The 16,825-nt window shown below is 44.5% G+C and overlaps 1 protein-coding gene across 1 annotated transcript in view; it reads right to left on the reverse strand.

Moving 5' to 3' along the window:
• The window catches only part of PSTPIP1 (proline-serine-threonine phosphatase interacting protein 1), a gene marked incomplete at its 5' end in the record, with an annotated part of 36,454 nt that extends 20,750 nt beyond the window's left edge, over positions 1 to 15,704 (reverse strand). The window contains 2 exons of the mRNA XM_009886674.1: positions 11,284 to 11,358; positions 15,595 to 15,704. Coding sequence (XP_009884976.1) covers positions 11,284 to 11,358; positions 15,595 to 15,704 — 185 coding nt within the window. The remainder of the gene's footprint in view (positions 1 to 11,283; positions 11,359 to 15,594) is intronic.
• Between the last annotated feature and the right edge of the window lie 1,121 nt (positions 15,705 to 16,825).

The following is a 16,825-nucleotide window of genomic DNA, read 5'->3' on the forward strand; positions in this document are numbered from 1 at the left end:
AGCAGGAATAAACCATGCTGTGAAATCAGGCCTGGTTGCTGGGCTGTGAAGTTACAGCATGGAGATGAACAAAAAGAAGCATTATGCTGCTCGTCCAGCTGGACCTACATAACTAAGTGGTCCTACAGTGTGGAGTTGCAGAAGGGCACGAAAGGGTAATGACGGATTGCCTGATGTCCTGTTTTTTGGCAAGCCAGAGTCCATTTTAAGAAAGCAGCAGAGATACCAGCATAGAAGTGATGGGAGAGGAAAGAGCATAGTCTGTAAAAGGCATTTTCAACTTAATAATTTCCTCTAGCTCTGAGTTCACAGGCTGGCAGAGCAATTGTATACGCAGAAGCCAGGGCTGTGGTGTGATTTGGAGATATTTCAGATTTAGAAATCATCTCTTCAAGACCCAGAGTGTTTTGTTCCCTGAAGGAAACAGTTCTGGGATCTCCATGGAGCCCTGGTCCTCCCCAGGAGGGAGCCCAGGGGAAAAGCATGTTAATAAAGACCCTAAAGTCTCCCTGGCTGAAGCCTGGCTACTCGGAGAGCCCAGAAGAGGATGCATAGCACTTCCCAGCCATGTGCAAATGCAGATGGGTAGGGAAATCCTGTATCTCGTGGGCCATTTCAGGAGTCTTAAGAGACACATGAAGGATCCTAATTGCCCTGTGTTAATTTAGGCTGGACATCTGTTTCCTAATCAAAGCTTGCTCTCCCAGCAGCAAGGCTGCCTTGCCAGGCATCAGAAAAATGCACAGGCGAGGGGAAAGGCTGGGCCTGTCCTCAGCGATAACTGCCTTGCAATCCACTTCCAAATCTAAATTTGTAGAAATACGAGGAAAAGACTTTCAGCCAGAAAACATGAGTATTGAGCTAACTGTTTGATTCTTTCAGCTTTCAACTAGATTTGTTGTAGTCAATCTCCTGCAATAAGTCAGGGAAAACATGCTAGGTAGAGCATTTTTCAGTATTGTCCTAATTATACTTAAACATTTTGAAGGTTTATTTAAAAAAAAAAAAAGTCTGTTGTGAAATTTTGATGGAAACTAAATTTTCACTACACAAAGGAAACAAACAGTTTTCTTTCCAGCTAAGTTAATTGAAAGCTTGAAATTAAAAGACAAGCTGAATATCAGCAGCAGAGAGAGCTTCTTCTCACATCATTGAAAAATTCATTTAATTGAAAAATTACATATATACAAGGAATAAAATTTGCTTTTTTATTGTGGATTTTCCAATAGGTGGGGATGCCTGAAGTAGTTAAATACTGGAATTTAACAAGTAGAGGACACTTCCAAACTGCACACGCTGTTTGCACACTGTGTTGATCTGTATTCCCAGAGATTTTTTTTTCCTGTGCTGCTGGTGATTCAGGTTATGCAAAGCCTGGTAAAATCGCTGTAGTGGATACTGAAAAATAGCACTTTCTCAGTATGTATCAAGGACAAAAGCAATTTGCTGCTTTTTTGGTTTCCAGACCTCTGAGCTACCAGAGTAGTTCACGATCATAAGCCACACACAAAGATTTTTTCCTTTTTGCTGGCTCTCTGTAAGAAGTGTGTCTTCTGCTATAATAATGTATCTGGCTATGAGCTGGAGAGAGACAAGTTTGCCCCTTGCATGGTCTCTGATGGCCTTTTCAGACAGCCCTGGCCTTTTGCTCCTTGTATGAAAGATTTGTCCAGCCAGTTCCCTGGCTGCTGGCTGGCGCAAGGCCACAGCCCATAAGTAGACTGAAATAGACTTAAGCCATTTCCTTCCTTATTTTTATAATAATTTTCTAAAATCAGTGAATCGGTTCCTTCATCCTTATGGGGCTTGAGGGAGTAGCTAATATGTCATTGTGCCAGGTTATGTGTGGGAGAGAATAAATAAATCAAAATTTGACCCGTGGATCCATCAGGTATTCCTCTATGACTTCTGGGCTGTGAGGATGTGCTGGCTGCAGCAGCAGCGCTATAGATTAGCTCTTCGTTGCTGCTAGATGCTCCGATCGTATCGGTGAAATATATCATTCCAGTGCTTTGGAGGCTTTAATGGAAGCAGCCTGTGTAGCAGACATGCAAGAGAGTTTTAATTTTGTCTGTGCAATTACCTGTTTCTTCTGGGTGGGTCTGACTTTCTAATAGGATTGATAAGGTCTTTATTCTGAAGCATCCAAAGTGAGAATGTCTCACTCTCACGGACACTTTAAAAGAGTGTTTTATCCTCTCAGTATATTATGTTGCTTAGCTTTATGGTAGTAATTGATTTGTTTGCTTGTTTGTTCTGTGGACAAATTAGAAAACCTGGTGTTGAAAATAATTCAAGCAAAACTGAAAATTTGTGATTTGCCTCTTTTCTTTTTTCTTTTCTTTTTTTTTTTTTTAATTGCTCATTTCTGATATTTCCATGTAAATTCTGGAAGACTGTTAAACCACTCCAGCTAAAGACAGAGCACCAGCATTCCCTTTGGGCATCCCTACGTGGAGCTTCCTGCAGATGTCTCATTGAAAATAGGGTTGGACATAAATTTACTGTGCATGTTTGTTAAACGACTCCCCCTTCGACATTTAAGGATTGGATTTGTCAAAATTAATTTCTGGTGGAAACAGGATTGACTTTGAATCCGGAATAACAGGGACCAGTTAGAGCCTGTGCAACAGCCGCTCTGCAGCAACTTCTGGTGATTTTTGCCATCTAGTGGCTAAAATATTCTTACAGTTTTCTGGAATAACCAACCCTTGGCTGCTGCCTTCGTTTCCTTTAATCTCCTGCTACTCGAGCACAGCGGAATTGAGCTGCTCTTGTAAAACATGCACGTTTCAGTGTTTGTTTTTTCAAGCGGAGGGGGATAAGAAGAACAGCAGAGCTTTTAGAGGAACAGGGGAACCAAGGGGAGAAGCTCACTGGAGTAAAGCTCACCCATTGTTTAGCATTCTTGCTCCGTAGATTGCAAAATACTTTCCAAAGTGAACTTACCCAAATTTACCCAGCGCACCAAAGCTGCAAAGGCAACCCTGTCTCTCTAGGGCACTTGACCGCTAGTCTCTGTGGCTCTCCTCTAACAGGATAAACGTTTACAGAATGCATCATTTGAGAGCTTGGTTTGATTTTTTTTTTTTTCTCCCAGCAGAACCTGTCCCCTGCTTTCAAGGCAGAAAATGCACCCTGTATTTGAGCAGAGGTGCCTTGTTTGGCACTCCCCTGCCACCACAGCATAGGTATGAGGAGTAGTGGGGAACCACTGCATCTGATCATCAATCCGTTTTACCCACTCACTGTGCAAAATTATCTCGTAGTTGGTTCAGGAGGGGGACTGGATTGGAACGGCATGGCATGACAGCACTTCAAAATGAACTTGTCCTAGCTGCTCTCTGTGTTTGCTTTCTCTTTCATTGTTTTTGGACCTTGTTTTTGCTAGAGACCTGGGATGTTGCTGGAGAGCAGGCTACGCTGAGCAGTTCTATGTGACACGAGGACCACCAGGAAATGTACTGTAGATAGGGGTCTGGTACCTTCTGCTTCACAGTCATCAAAAGCTGAATTTATGGCACCAGACATGTAACTAGCAAAGCTCTATCAGTAGCAGTGCTTAGGTCACAGGTACACTCCCCAGGTACACTCTTTTTTTGTTTGTTTTAAACTGTAGGCTCAATGGTTTGGGCATTTTTTCCAGTACTTTGCATTTAGAGACTGGTTTAACTGAGTAATTCAGAGAGTCCCTTTACATCTTGTACACAGGAAGGTTAACCAGGCTCTTCTAACCGGAAAACCACAGCTCTTTTTTAATTTTCTTTCTTTTCTACCTTTGCTTGGTGAATAGAACTGTGAAGTAACTCCACCTTCCTTTCTGGTAGGTTTCCATTTTAACATCAGTATGATCTACAGTGTTCTGTTCTTATTGTAATTTTAAAAAATATTCTTTCTGAAATTGAGAGAAGTCTCTGCCAGATGAACTCTACAGACCACTTTCCTGCAGTCCTATTCACCCCCTGCCTCCAGTAACTTAGATCCTGATAACGTGGCTGTGAAACCAGCCCGATGCCAGTCTCCGCTGAGGCCACGGGTAACATCTGTCTGTCCTCCCACCACACAGGGAAGACCCAATGTGGTTTTACCAACATTTCTTTCTGTGAAGCCCAGTGGTGGTAGCAAAGTGGGGGGAAACAAGTTCAGAAGTATCTGGTCTCAAATGATTTGCACCTGGGACTCTCTCTTCATTGCGAGAAAAAAAAAAAAAAAAAGAGAAGGGGGAGGTGTTGTGCTCTTTTAAGAGGGAGGTAACTAAGTCACTACCAAGTTCTAGGCCAGGCACATAGCAGAGTATTTCACATGAGAATAACATCTAACATTGCTTAGTGGGGTTAAAGTGAAAACATCAAAACATTATTTTTGATGGGATGTTTTCTTCTTGCTCTTGGAGGAGCTATAAACAGAAAGGCAAAACCACTCAGTGCAACTGGAAAGATTTTTGTACAGGTCCCAGATGTGGTGTGATGTCTGAGCCACCTGTGGTGGAGAAAAGGCATGAGCAGCACCCTTTCTCTCACCGGGGGAGTCCAAGTTTCTGTCTGTCTATAAATTAGCGATACCAAGGCACGAGCTACCATGAGTAGTCATATCAGCTATTTGAGGAGGCTGTGCTGTGCAGCAGGCTGGGCTTAGCGTCAGGCTGGGTGTAGCATATCTTTCATGAAAGCAGCAACAAATGTGGAGAGTTCCTCTAGTGCTGTGGTGTGCCTGCGTACGTGTTTTGCTTCTGGTGCTTGGATATTTTCAGATACGTGTTAGAAGCGGAAGCAGCCCCAAGCTGAATGGGAAGGGGGCTTTATCATCACTCCCAGGGCTGGTTGTGGGGATCACGGACGCATCACCCCAGACTTTGCTGGACAGGGGAGCAAATAGAATGGCATCTCCGTGTACCTTCTCTTCCCTGTAAATCTGTGCCCGTAGACTACAAATTGGACCCTTGTGACTCCAGAATGACCTATGCCATTCAAATCAAAGGATGAAACAATCGAAACAACTTTTATACCTTTACATAAAACTAAATTTCCTCATGTCTCTCGGAATGAGAGCAGCACTGCTCAAAAATGCCTATCCTCATCACCAGAGAGCTTATCTAGATTGGATTTAATAAGAACTGAGCAGAGGCTTAGATCCTTCAGAGTTAGTGCTTGGTTCCATTTTCACAGAGTCCTGTAAATTCGAAGTACAAGTGTATAAACTCTGTGTGGGTTCAGAACATTTGAGTGGAGAATAACTAACCATGGAAGGATGTGACCTTCCAAAATGACTTTTAACTTGGGTTCAAAAATGCCTGTTTTGTGTGAATAATACAGAGGATTCTGTATATTATGTGACAGACGCACTATATTTATACACAGGAAGCAGCAATTGGTATTTCGTTACAGATGCCCTCACCTCACAGTCCCTGGAATATTCTATTTCAGGCATTGCAGAGAAGGGCAGAGCAGACATGCACTTGAAGGAGCTACCCTTTCCTGAGGTCTGAGGGAGATGGTAGTGGAAAAGAGGGAAGGAAAAAAAGTAGGAAATCATATACATGAGAAGAGACAAGCAGAGCAAACGACAAAAATAGCTGTTGTCAGACCAGGCAGAATTTAACCAGCTACTGCGTGTTTACATCAGTTATTTTACGAAAGAACAGATTTCCCAGAGGCTCTATTTCAGCTGAAGCTGAGGAGGTATCTGAAAAGGGGGCTCTGTAGTGTATTCTGTTTTCATGTTGTTCTGCTGAAGAGTTGCCCAAAGCTACTGCATGGAAATTCCCAGTCACCTTGCAACCCGAAAGGTGTTTCCTCTCAAAGGCGTGAGCTCTGCTGAGAATCATCTGTAGTGTGTCGAGACATCATTACTGTGTGCGCTGCCAGCAAACACTTGCAAACCTGATCTCAGTTTGTAACTCAGCTGAAAATCCCTGGTTTCTGTGCATCCTCTCCCATGTGTGCAACACAGAATATGGAGAGTAAAAAACAATAGAACAGTTTAAACTTCAGAACATGTAGTTTCCTCTCCCCCAGTGGATATTGGTGTAACCTGGCATTTGCCAAGAATACATGGCTGTAGCTTTGTAATCATCTTTCTCATAATTTCTTTTATGATTAGAGACTGTGAAATTGTGATTCAGATTTTAAATTAAAAAAGTGGGATAACAGAGCTTTAAAATTAGTATAAAGTAGGAATGAAGACATTTTTAAAATTCATTTTAGCCCTGGCTTCCAGTAGGTGAGCTCCGGAACTCCATTTCTGTGCAGCATCCATCCTTCCACCCTGACTGCTGCGGTCCTCATTCCTCACCCACTCCTCAAGGGCTGCCCTTGCCCTCTCCGAGGTCTGACCCACTCAAGAGGTACATTTGCAACCAGTTTTCTCCCATGGTCCCTTCCAATACCTGTTTTCCTCCCAGTGCCTTCACTAAGACTCCCCAGCTACCTGTGTTCCCAGGCATAGCCTGCATCCGTGACTGTGCTGGCACATCCAGGTGATCAGCTTGACAGAAGCAGGCAGCCTTTTCCATAGTTTTGGTGTTACTATGTACCTGGGTTTGTTTGTAAGAACCCAAACAGGCAGTGGGACTGCAGCTCACCAGTGCAGGCGTGTGTTGAGCAGCCCCACTGTAAGGGGTTAATCTGCCTCTGTCATGTGTGTCTTGATCTAACCCAGCAAGTGTGGTGAGGTGGGCTAACAATCAACAAAGAGAAAGGCACTTCTGACCTTAACGGGAAAGTACATTGCTTAAGATTCAGTGGGTGCTAAGATGTTTGAGGGTTTCAAATGAGAAAAAGACACAAGAGAACTCCACTGGAGGCTATTACATACAAACTGCTGCTGGTGTGGCAGCCCCTGAACTACCAATTGCTAAGGCCAGAGGGTTATTGAGGAGAAATATCCTCCTGTGTTTTCCCTGTTCTTCTACTCTTCCCTCGGGATCTAGTGCTGGGGACAGAGTATTAGACTAAAGGGATTTTGGTCTGAGCCTGTGTGACCCTTCTTGCAGTCTCACACTTAGATTCAAGTGTGTGCTTCCTTCTGTACGTTAGCACGAACTCACCAAGGCTTACAGCAACTGCTGAGTTAGATATGTGTCATGGGATGGAAAGAGGCTATCTCCCTTCCCTATAGGAAGTAGTTTCTACCAGCTGCAGTGCTCGAGGCAAGTGCAAGCAGCCAGAACGCCTGAATTTGCCTGAATCAGGCTGGACTATTGAATGGTTGTGTTCTTTTGGCTGTTAGGCAGCGCTTACAGTGAACTTTTGTTTCTTGAGCTGGAAGCTGGAGTGTTTGTTTGCTATGCCCATGGTAACCAGCACCAGCTTCTTTTAGAAACCCTGTCTTTGCTTTTTTTAAAAAGCTAAAAAATAAAAAGTGGTTCCAGCACATCTCCCTCATTGCAGCATGACCACCTCTCTGATTTTAGTTTTGTTAGAAATTTTTCTACAGCTGTAGGCTCGCCATGGCCATTTCCAATACTGGTTTGAAAAAGAACAGCAAGGACCTTACTCAAGTCAGTTGTACCTCCAGTAGCAGTGCTAAAAATTTGTCCCCTAGTAGCTCTCAGGTCAAAGTGATTTTTCACATTTCTGGTGCTAAGGAGTCTGCAGGTAGAGACACACCACTGCTCTCTTCTCCCAGGTCACGATGCTATATTACTGCTGATACTCAGTAGTGAAGCGTCCTACTAGAGTCTTTGCAGTTGCCTATGCCAAGCACGAGCAGTGCCGGGCCCTGAGGGGTCAGTTCTCCATCAGAGGAGCTGTAACGATGCTGAGGGAACAAGCACTGGACAGCATATGGGATGGAAACCTGATGGCTGCTGTCACCTAGATTTTTCTCAAAGCTATAGAGAGGGGTCCCAGGGTTGCCATTACATTTCAGCGAGCCTTCCCTACTATCTTTCTTTTGAGTCGGCAGCATATTTCTTCATCTGTGTCTCTCAGTCAAATGAAAATGGGCAGTTGAATCTATTTATATGTTTAGCTGAGTTCAGCAATTTGCTCCAGCTGAAGCAAAATTTTGGGGGAGAAGGGAAGAGCCTGAAAAAACATTGAAATTGTTCTTTCCTTTGATTCAAACCTCAAAGCTTTTAAAATACGGGGGAGGCTTGGGAGTGAACTGTTTTCTACAGCGATGGCCACCACCTGGTGCAGTGTTCCATAGACCTCCCCAGGCTTCTCCCAGTTGCTCGTATTTACTCATCATGCTTATTCTCTTTGCTTTGTTTCGTGCTCGCCCTGGCTGTGCTGAAGTAACAACCCAGGCTGTACCTCCCCACCGCTGCCTAGTTTATCCCCTGAGCAGACCCTCTCCTCTCCAAGCACAGGAAGCAACAGAAAGGTTTGGGGTTTTTTTTTCTCTCCATTTCGTAACCTCTGAGGATTTGAGATTAGAAGAGCTGGGTGGCTGCCAGGGACTGCGTTTCTGGAGTAGGAAGGAGCTGTTCACACTGGTATTGGGAGGACATAAGCACGTGAGGCCCTGCTGGACTGCCCATCACACATAGTGGTGCCACCATCTCCAGTTCGGCAGATTTGGCGTTGGCTAAGGCGTGGGTTTGCCAACAGGTCCCTGTGTGGGGACTGCTGTTCGCTCTGGCTTTGTGCCGCTTCTCTCCCACTCTGCTTTCCATTGCAGCTACAGAGCATCACTTTGACCTGGTGGAGTGATGGGAGGTTTTTGCAGCCAATTCATTAGGTTCAGAAGTTGTGCTAAACAGAATTAATTGGCCTGTGTATTCTCTGATACTGGAAGGTTTTGGGTGGTTGTTGTGGACAGATTTCTGTTCTTTATATCGACTTTTTGGAAGGGTATGAGGTATCTTCCTGATATTGAGAACTACTGGGTTGTGAAATAGTTTCCCTGGAGAAATGATAGAAAGCCTTAGTAGCCGAGACGTTTAAAAGATGACTGAATTTAAGACTAGAGGATAATAATTTTGCATTAGCAAGAAAATGAGGGAGTGATCTAAAATTAATAATTCCTGCTCCTCTGCAATACATAGCATGGCACAGGAAGTTCTGTAAAATGTTCTGCAAAAAAACCTGGAAGCTACTTTTTTCCTGGTGAGTGTCAAATGCAAGTTTTAGTTACAAATCCCTGCGCACCACCTTCATTGGACTTTATTTGAGAAATACTGCTACCCAAAGCTGCATTCAAAGATGTGAACAGCCCTGTTCAGCCTGCCAAGTATTTGTAGCACCATTAGGACTCAGTGTACTAGTCGATAACAGGGAGCCCTATAAAGACAAAGCAGTTGGAGTAATGCACAGGGATAGGTGTAGCATAGTCCTTTCAAGCTTTTCTTTTCACAGGCGGTACATAGGTTCCCTCCCTCTGGTCTCCCTGAAGGGCTGACCTCGGGAGCAGAATTGCTGTCAGCAATCAATGTCATATAAACAAACAGAAACTTCCCACTGTGTCAAAAATTTTAAGGCACTAAACCCAAATATTTCATTTCCATGAGTTGTTCCAGCCCTGAATAGACCCTAGTTTTCTCTGATTTTTAAAGTGATTACTCTGGACAAATGCCTCTTCGCTGCCCATCTAACTCCTGAAACAACCAGAGGATGCTGAATGACAGAAAACAGTGTCCTCTCTCTGCTTCAGTACAGATACAGTGAGACATTTGCTCTGATAAAAATATCAGCGCAAAGCTGGTCGCTACCCAGACCTGGCTTGGGTTCATGGAAACGTAGTAAATCAGCTTTGCAGCGTGCTTTGTTGGTATGTTCAGCCTTCTCTCTGTGCCAAGCTATAAAATTGCTGGATCAAAGTGGAGCTGGGCCTGTGTCCAAACTTCCCCCAACTTGAGGGGAACTTGGATCCGTATCCCAACTCTGGGACTTGGCTCTGCCTCTAAATCAAGCTCGTATAATCTCTTAGGAAAAGACAGACCCATGAATTATCCACTAAGTCACAGAAGGCCAGCCAAAGCTGTCTGTTTCTGAACACATTTGCTCTGCCTGCCCGGCATTGCCAGTAAAGAAATTTAGGTGGAGCCTTTCGTTAATCCTGGAACGCTGATCTTAGCCTTTGGTTTGGGAAGAAGCCATCCATCCTTAATTTGCTATTTTAATTTCAAAATATTTTTTCTTCTCTGGTTAGGTCTGTGAATTGAGCCACAGGGAAGGTAGAAGCCATCTCCAGCAGCCTTTGCTGGGAACCTTGCTGTATTTGCATTGCTCAGGGGCAAGGGAGAGATGGAGCAATAGTGGGAGGACAGACTTGCACATTCTCCGGAGTGCGCCTCAGCGCTCTCTGCTTGGGTTAATGCAACGGTTCCCCTGTCACCCTGGATGCACCACCACCGAATTGATAGCAAGTGCTATGGGTGATTGCCTGGCACTTCCATGCCATGGTGGTGCAAGGATTTGAGGTCAAGTTTTCCCATAAAATATGAGCAGGAAACCATGCTCACACTGAGAATGATAAATTGACGTGAAAAGGAGAGTGCAATTAAGAAATGAGATATGGGACGGACGAGGGTAGCAGGCCCCAGGGATCAATAGAGCTGGTTTGTGTTTAGATTGAGGTCTTCACTTTCATCCTTGTCTTCTGTGACCCCAGATCTTCATCCTCTGCCACCTTATTACTGTATTATTACTTGTTACAATAATGACAAAATGTCTCATTATTACTGCTACCATCAATAATAGCAGCAGTTTATCAGCAGTGTTTATTAAGTTAAATTCCATGCCATCATATATCTTCCCCTCCCAACACAATTTATACACGATCTAAGATAAGAGTAGAGGAGACAGAGAAAAATATAGGTCATTTGAGTGTATTTCAGTACTTCCATTGATTTGTTTCAAATTAAGTCCCTTCAAAGAGGTTTAAAGTTTGTATTCCTAAGCTAAGCCTTTTTCCTGCTGCAGAAGCTAATTTTTGGTATCTCTGTGCTTCATGTTTGTGCTGTCACAGTCTCTCAGTGTCCACCAGCTTGCCAGAATTGCCAAGCCACCATCCTCAACATTTCACAGCCTTTTCCTTTCCTGTTTTTTCCCCCATCACTTAGTTTGCTCTTGGAAGCAAATATTAAACATTGTTAGGAATCCTGAAATTAAAAAATTTCTCAGTAAAAGCCTACTGGCAATCCCCAAATAGAGATTTTTTGTGAATCCTGCTTTGAAGGACTATGGTGTTTTCCCATTTTTCCTGTACATTGTGAAGTGCTGTGTGAAGTGCTCACTGAAGTGAGCAGCTTATGCCCCTATTCATAGGCAAAACACAGGAGTCTGATATTGCTTCCAAAATGCTTTCATTTACACTAATAATAAAATAATTCCTTACTTGATTTCTGTTTGTCCTCCTGCTTTTCGGGCGATTTGAATCAGCTCTTTCCCATATCTCTCTTCTGCTTGTGCTCTGTTAAAAGAAAAACTTATTCAATTTCTCTTAGTGATACCAGGAACACGTTTACACAAATCTTGTAATTGCATCCGAGGTGCAAAACATAATTTAATTTCTCCACTTCCTCAATCCTAGTGCTATTAGTTACCTCTAAAATATTTTGTGTGAGCTATTTCTGGAAGAAATGAGGGAAAACGAAGCCCATCTCCATGGCTTTGATTACTGTGGAGTGCTACATACGGCTCTGTCCCCAAAAAGCTGGATTCTTAGAAGAAGATATGTATGGAAGTGTAGTGAAGATGCTCAGAACAGCGAGCTTCTTTTGCAAAAGAAACCTAAAAGATGATGGCTTGACCCATCAAAATGAAGGCTGGGAGGGGAGTCAAGAGTAGATTCCAAAGGATCCATTGAAAATAGGTTGATAGCCAGGAGCAGGAGGAAAATTTCTAACCCTTAGAAACGCGAGGTGCTGCTTGAAGAGCTGCAGTGGCGGCAGCGGGGAAAGGAGCCTTGATAGATGTAAGGTGAGGCTGGGACAGTTTTGTGGAGGGAACAATAGATGCAATGTCTCATCAAATGGGGAACTGTAACTAGTGACTCAGGAAAGTAGTTCTGTTTCTATGGTTAATGAATAAATACAATTATTTCTTTGCTATTTTTGCCTCCCCCAGCTCTGGAAGTCATTTCTGTTCTCTGTTTAAAAAAAAACAAAACCAACTATTTGTAGTAAATCATAGAATCAGAATGGTTGGAAGGGACCTTGAAGATCATCGAGTTCCAACCCCCCTGCCATAGGCAGGGACACCTCCCACTCGACCAGTCATTTCACATTAAGTTACCACAAACAATAGCAGCACTATCTTCCATTAAGGAATAAATCAAGCACGTTTTAACATTCCAGCCACCTGAAAGGAAAAGTTTTAGCAGCTTCTACCCCCAACACCGGGGCACAAACCCAGCGGCCGTTCCGCCGCGTTTGCAAACGTGCGCTGAAAACTTGACCGCACCGTGAGCGGATGGTTAAGGAGCCATTTTAAGGCAACGTTTTGGCTTACGGTTATTTACCACCCGGCGTGATCAGGACGAGGGTGGTTAAAACGCCGGCCCCAACGCCAGTCTACCGGGCCACCCGCAGGCTGCTACGGCAGCATCCTCCCTAAGGCGGCCGAGGGGCAGAATCACCTCCCTTGATCTGGTGGCCACGTGTTATTTCCTTTCTGTGAAGTGAAAGACCAGGGTGGAACTGAGTTTAGACTCTGAGTAGCTGCTAAAAACCATTGAATGGTCAAGAATAAGTAATGACAGCCTGCTGCTAGGATATGGGGGTGGGGAGGGAGTGTTTAGCGTAAGTCCAGTTCTCAAAAGGGGTTTCAAAGCATTTCAAACAGTTTTGAGCCTGAAACTGGGCACCTTGGAGAAACGTACTCTTTGTTCGAAAAAGGAATTTTGATGTAGGTGTGAGGCCATGCAACCCCCGTGGTTTGTTCTTACATCCATCTCCCCACTCGGCCAGACTGTGCTTTGTTATTGCTGTTTGCTGAGTTCCAGCGGTTCGAGGGCTGGTCTTTCAGTTTTGCAACGCAGCAGCCGTCGGGCTGGGTCTCTGTCTGAGAACACCCAACCGCCCTTTCAACTGTTCCGCTGCGTCTGATGGCTGTGAGCACCTTGCGTTGTAGCCAGCTGTACCAGTGCAATTCCACTGGTTTGAAACCATCTTCTGTGACCCCAGGCAGGCTCATCCTGGGGACTTTCCCCTAGTCCAAGGAGTGCTGGTCATACAGCAGCCTACAGTCACTGCAGCCCAGAGTGGAGGCTGTTCTTGGCCTCTGTCCATGGCTCCCATGTTGCACGTGCAATTAGATGATTGCTGTCATCCTGCCCTAGATATTGCTGCATTTTAGGGGGGTATTCCTAAGTCATCACTTTGGGATTCCTCCTAGAAGAACGGGCCCCACAGAGGTACCACTTCATTTTCATGTTAGATGAATGAAATGTCATCAAAATGGAAATATACTCCAGAGGCACATAACACCACAGAAGTAGAATAGATTAATTTTCTTTTGATTTTAATACCAAGAAACACTTTTGTGTCAGAGACTTTGCTCAGTGCTGATGGATGTACAGCAACGAGAGTAACTCCAGTGCTACAGTCCCACTTTGCTCACTCAGTACACAGTATATCTCAGGAAAAAAGCATGGCCAGCTCTTAAGTCAGTCCCAGCTCCTGCAAAACCCTTGGGTCAAATCCTCCTGAAACCTCAGCCATGGGACTGGACTAGCCCAGGGTAAGAGGAGTTTGACAGGAGGCTGACACCATCTTTGCGACACCTCGGTGCTGCCTTTCTCACTTTCTGGTACCCTTGTGCACAGCTTCTAGGTTTCCCTGCAACTGTCTGGAACTGGAACATATTTTGTGTTTTAAATCTGGGGCTTTGTTCTGGGATACAGCTGCTTTCTCACTCCCTTTCTCACTCTTAGGCCCTCCTCTGGACCAGGCAGGGGTATTTGTGCGCAAAAGCAATTAACCCGGGTGGAAAACTGACAAAGCATTAGTGTAGCCAAGGCAGTTGGTATCAGGACTTGGGGCAGCAGCCGCAGGAGCCCCTGTTGAAATCCTGGCGTGAAGCCCATGGTATGGGCAGCCTCTGGGAACAGATATTCACCCCATGCTTTCATCTCCTCCTAGGTCATTCCCATGAATGACATCAGGACAAGCTGAAACAAACATCTTCCAGAAATAAACTGGAAATGATACCTTCTTTCTGCAACTCAGTGCCCGCTATCTTTTCTCCTTTTCCTCCTTCCTCAACACACATGTACACACACAAGCACACGCATGTGTGCACGCTCACTGGAATGTTTTGGGGGTGTGCAAAAGTTCATGGAAACATTTGTTCTTGTAGCTTTCAGAGCTGTGAAATAACTGTACGTGTTTTTTCTTCTTTGTGGGAAATCCTTTGTGCCTCCACCAGAAACCAGGAAGAACCTTATCCTGCAACTTGCAGAAACCCGTGTCATGTTTTGGAAAGAAACACAGGCGTGGATAGCATCAGATGCATGCTGCAGTGCAGAGCCTTCCTGCAGCCTGCACTGTAATTCTGATCTCTGTAAGTTATGAGTCACAAAGGAGCTATTTTAAACAGCTGAAGCTAAACTATCACATCAGACAGATGTGACTTCAGGACTGTGTGACACGCGTCAATAAAATATGCTTCCACTAGCGGTCAAGAAAAACAATTCAAATAGCTTCAGATTTTGATGGGAGACTCTTCACACCCTGTGAAACAGTCGACTTTCAGTTTGACAGCTCACATCCCCCTGAAAGTCCCAGTGCTTGAAAAGTAGCTTTCAGAAGTCCAACGTAAAATCAGAAAACTAGATAGGGACAGCATAGGAATAAAAAGCAGGCTGTGGCTGAGGAAGGCAGAGCAGTATTTGTAAGGAGACAGTTTTGAGCTGAACTGCTCTAGGATTACCTGCTGAATATATGTTCTGTATTGCGTGGCCTTTACTACAGGTCATGCCTGAGCATGTGTGTGCCTCCTACTACACGGTGGAACTGTTGAAACCCGGCCACTTAAAAACAGAACCAAATTTCGGATATATTTTTCTAAGTCAGAAGTACAAAAATGAATGGCAAAGAAGTCAGAGCAGCTGTGCAATATGTATTTTCTCACCCACAAAAAGTGTCAGCTGTCCATAACTGTTGTTGAGTGGCACCCAAGAAGCACGTAAAGGATGGGTGTAAATTACAACATTGTTATTCAAAGTCTGGTAAGATTGGCAAACTGTCTTGGGTTTCTGGGAAAGTCTTTTCATAGCATCCTATGTAGCTTTGTCTATATTTGAAAAATGGCCCCTTTTTGGTAGTTGCAGGAAACTGAAACAGTGCCTGTGCCAACAGCATGTTCAAAGAGAAAGAAAAGCGTGCAAGTCATTTGCTCCCTGTAAAAGGGGAAACTCAGTACTGCTACTTACGTGCTACGGTGTGATTCTGGACCAATAATGACCCAGGTCTTAATGAATGGAGCTCTGGATTTCTGACTCTTTCAACCTTCTCAAATCTTTGAAATTTCTGTTTGTTATCTACCTTCACAAATCACATCAGAGGCTAGGATTCAAATCACTCGCGCTTTTCTATGTAAACTAGTATCACTACCAAATTCAGAAACAGCCTATTATTCCATTCCAGATGCCAAACAGGAGAGAAAATGCAGGCTGTTCACGCATTTTTCACTCTGATTTTCTTACCTCTGCTTGAGCAAATCCTCCACATCTTTGCACATCTTCCTCCCATCCAACAGCCGCTGTACGAGGACCTCGTAGCCAGTGTGGAAGGTGAACTCCTTGCACTGAAGACAGAAAGATAAAAGAGTTCAGCTAATCTGTGTGCATAGTTTGCAGGTGTAGTGGACACCTACTGTCAGTCGTATGGAGCAAATGAACTTTCTGGACAATCCAAAAGGACCTTTAGATTTGCCCAGAGCAGCGGCAACTGGGGCAGGGCTAAGGTACGGGTGAAGTTTCTCCAAAGTGAAAATCTGTAAAAGTTTTTATTAAATCAAGTTTGGGTTTTAATACTGAAAGAGTGAGGTGGGTAGCAAATTTTCCTGTGCGGAAAGCAGCACTGGTGGTCTTTTGGGGGGAAGTCACATTTCGCACTGGGTGTAGGATCTTTGCAGAGCAGAGATGCATAGCAGCTCTTAGGGACGACTGTTCCTCTTCCCACACGTTTTCTAAAAAGAATGGTCAGAGTCCACTCGTTGCCGCAGGACTCTCAGTGAGACAGTGACCCGCTCTCTAAATGTCAGTGGAGAAGTGAGGGGATCTTATGCTCATAATACTATCGCTACATGGGGGTTGTGCCACCCAGTCGGTGGTGGAGTGTTTTAACGAGAGGATTCATAGCACAGGGAGACAGTTTGCCATTCGACAACACAGGGGTTCTGATGTGCTGTTATGTCTTCCTTTAGGATTGCTGTAAACTCTTCTTATTGTTTGAATCAGTCTGTCTCTGGTGTAAATTCACCATGACAGGGGTTTTGTTAAAAAAAAAAAAAAAAAAAGTAGAAGATAGGCATGTAGAGAGCTTAGGAATCTGGATGTTGGATCTTTGATAAAATGAAAGTCTTTCTGAGACGCTTGCCAACGAGTGCTGCTCCCCTTGCTTTTGCAAGTCTCCTGTGCAATACATGGGCTTCGCTTGTGCCTTTAGGTGTTTTGCAACCTTCCTGCTCTGTGACCCCACACGGCAAATGGAGGCAGCCGAGGCTCTCTGTGGTTTCCAGCCAGCCACGCTAGACAGAGGAGGTCACAGAGCTGGATGGAGTTTGCTGCCCCAAAGCCAGGGCTGTCTTCTCCTACTGGGGCTCTGTGCCCTCTGTGTCTCAGGGCCACGTTCCTCTGCTGTGGTCTAGGACTGTGGATCCCTCCCCACCACGCAAGTCCATGCGTCAGTCTCCTCCCTGTCCATATGATCCAT

Source organism: Charadrius vociferus, unplaced genomic scaffold (genome assembly GCF_000708025.1).
Source record: "Charadrius vociferus isolate BGI_N301 unplaced genomic scaffold, ASM70802v2 scaffold356, whole genome shotgun sequence".
NCBI lineage: Eukaryota > Metazoa > Chordata > Aves > Charadriiformes > Charadriidae > Charadrius > Charadrius vociferus.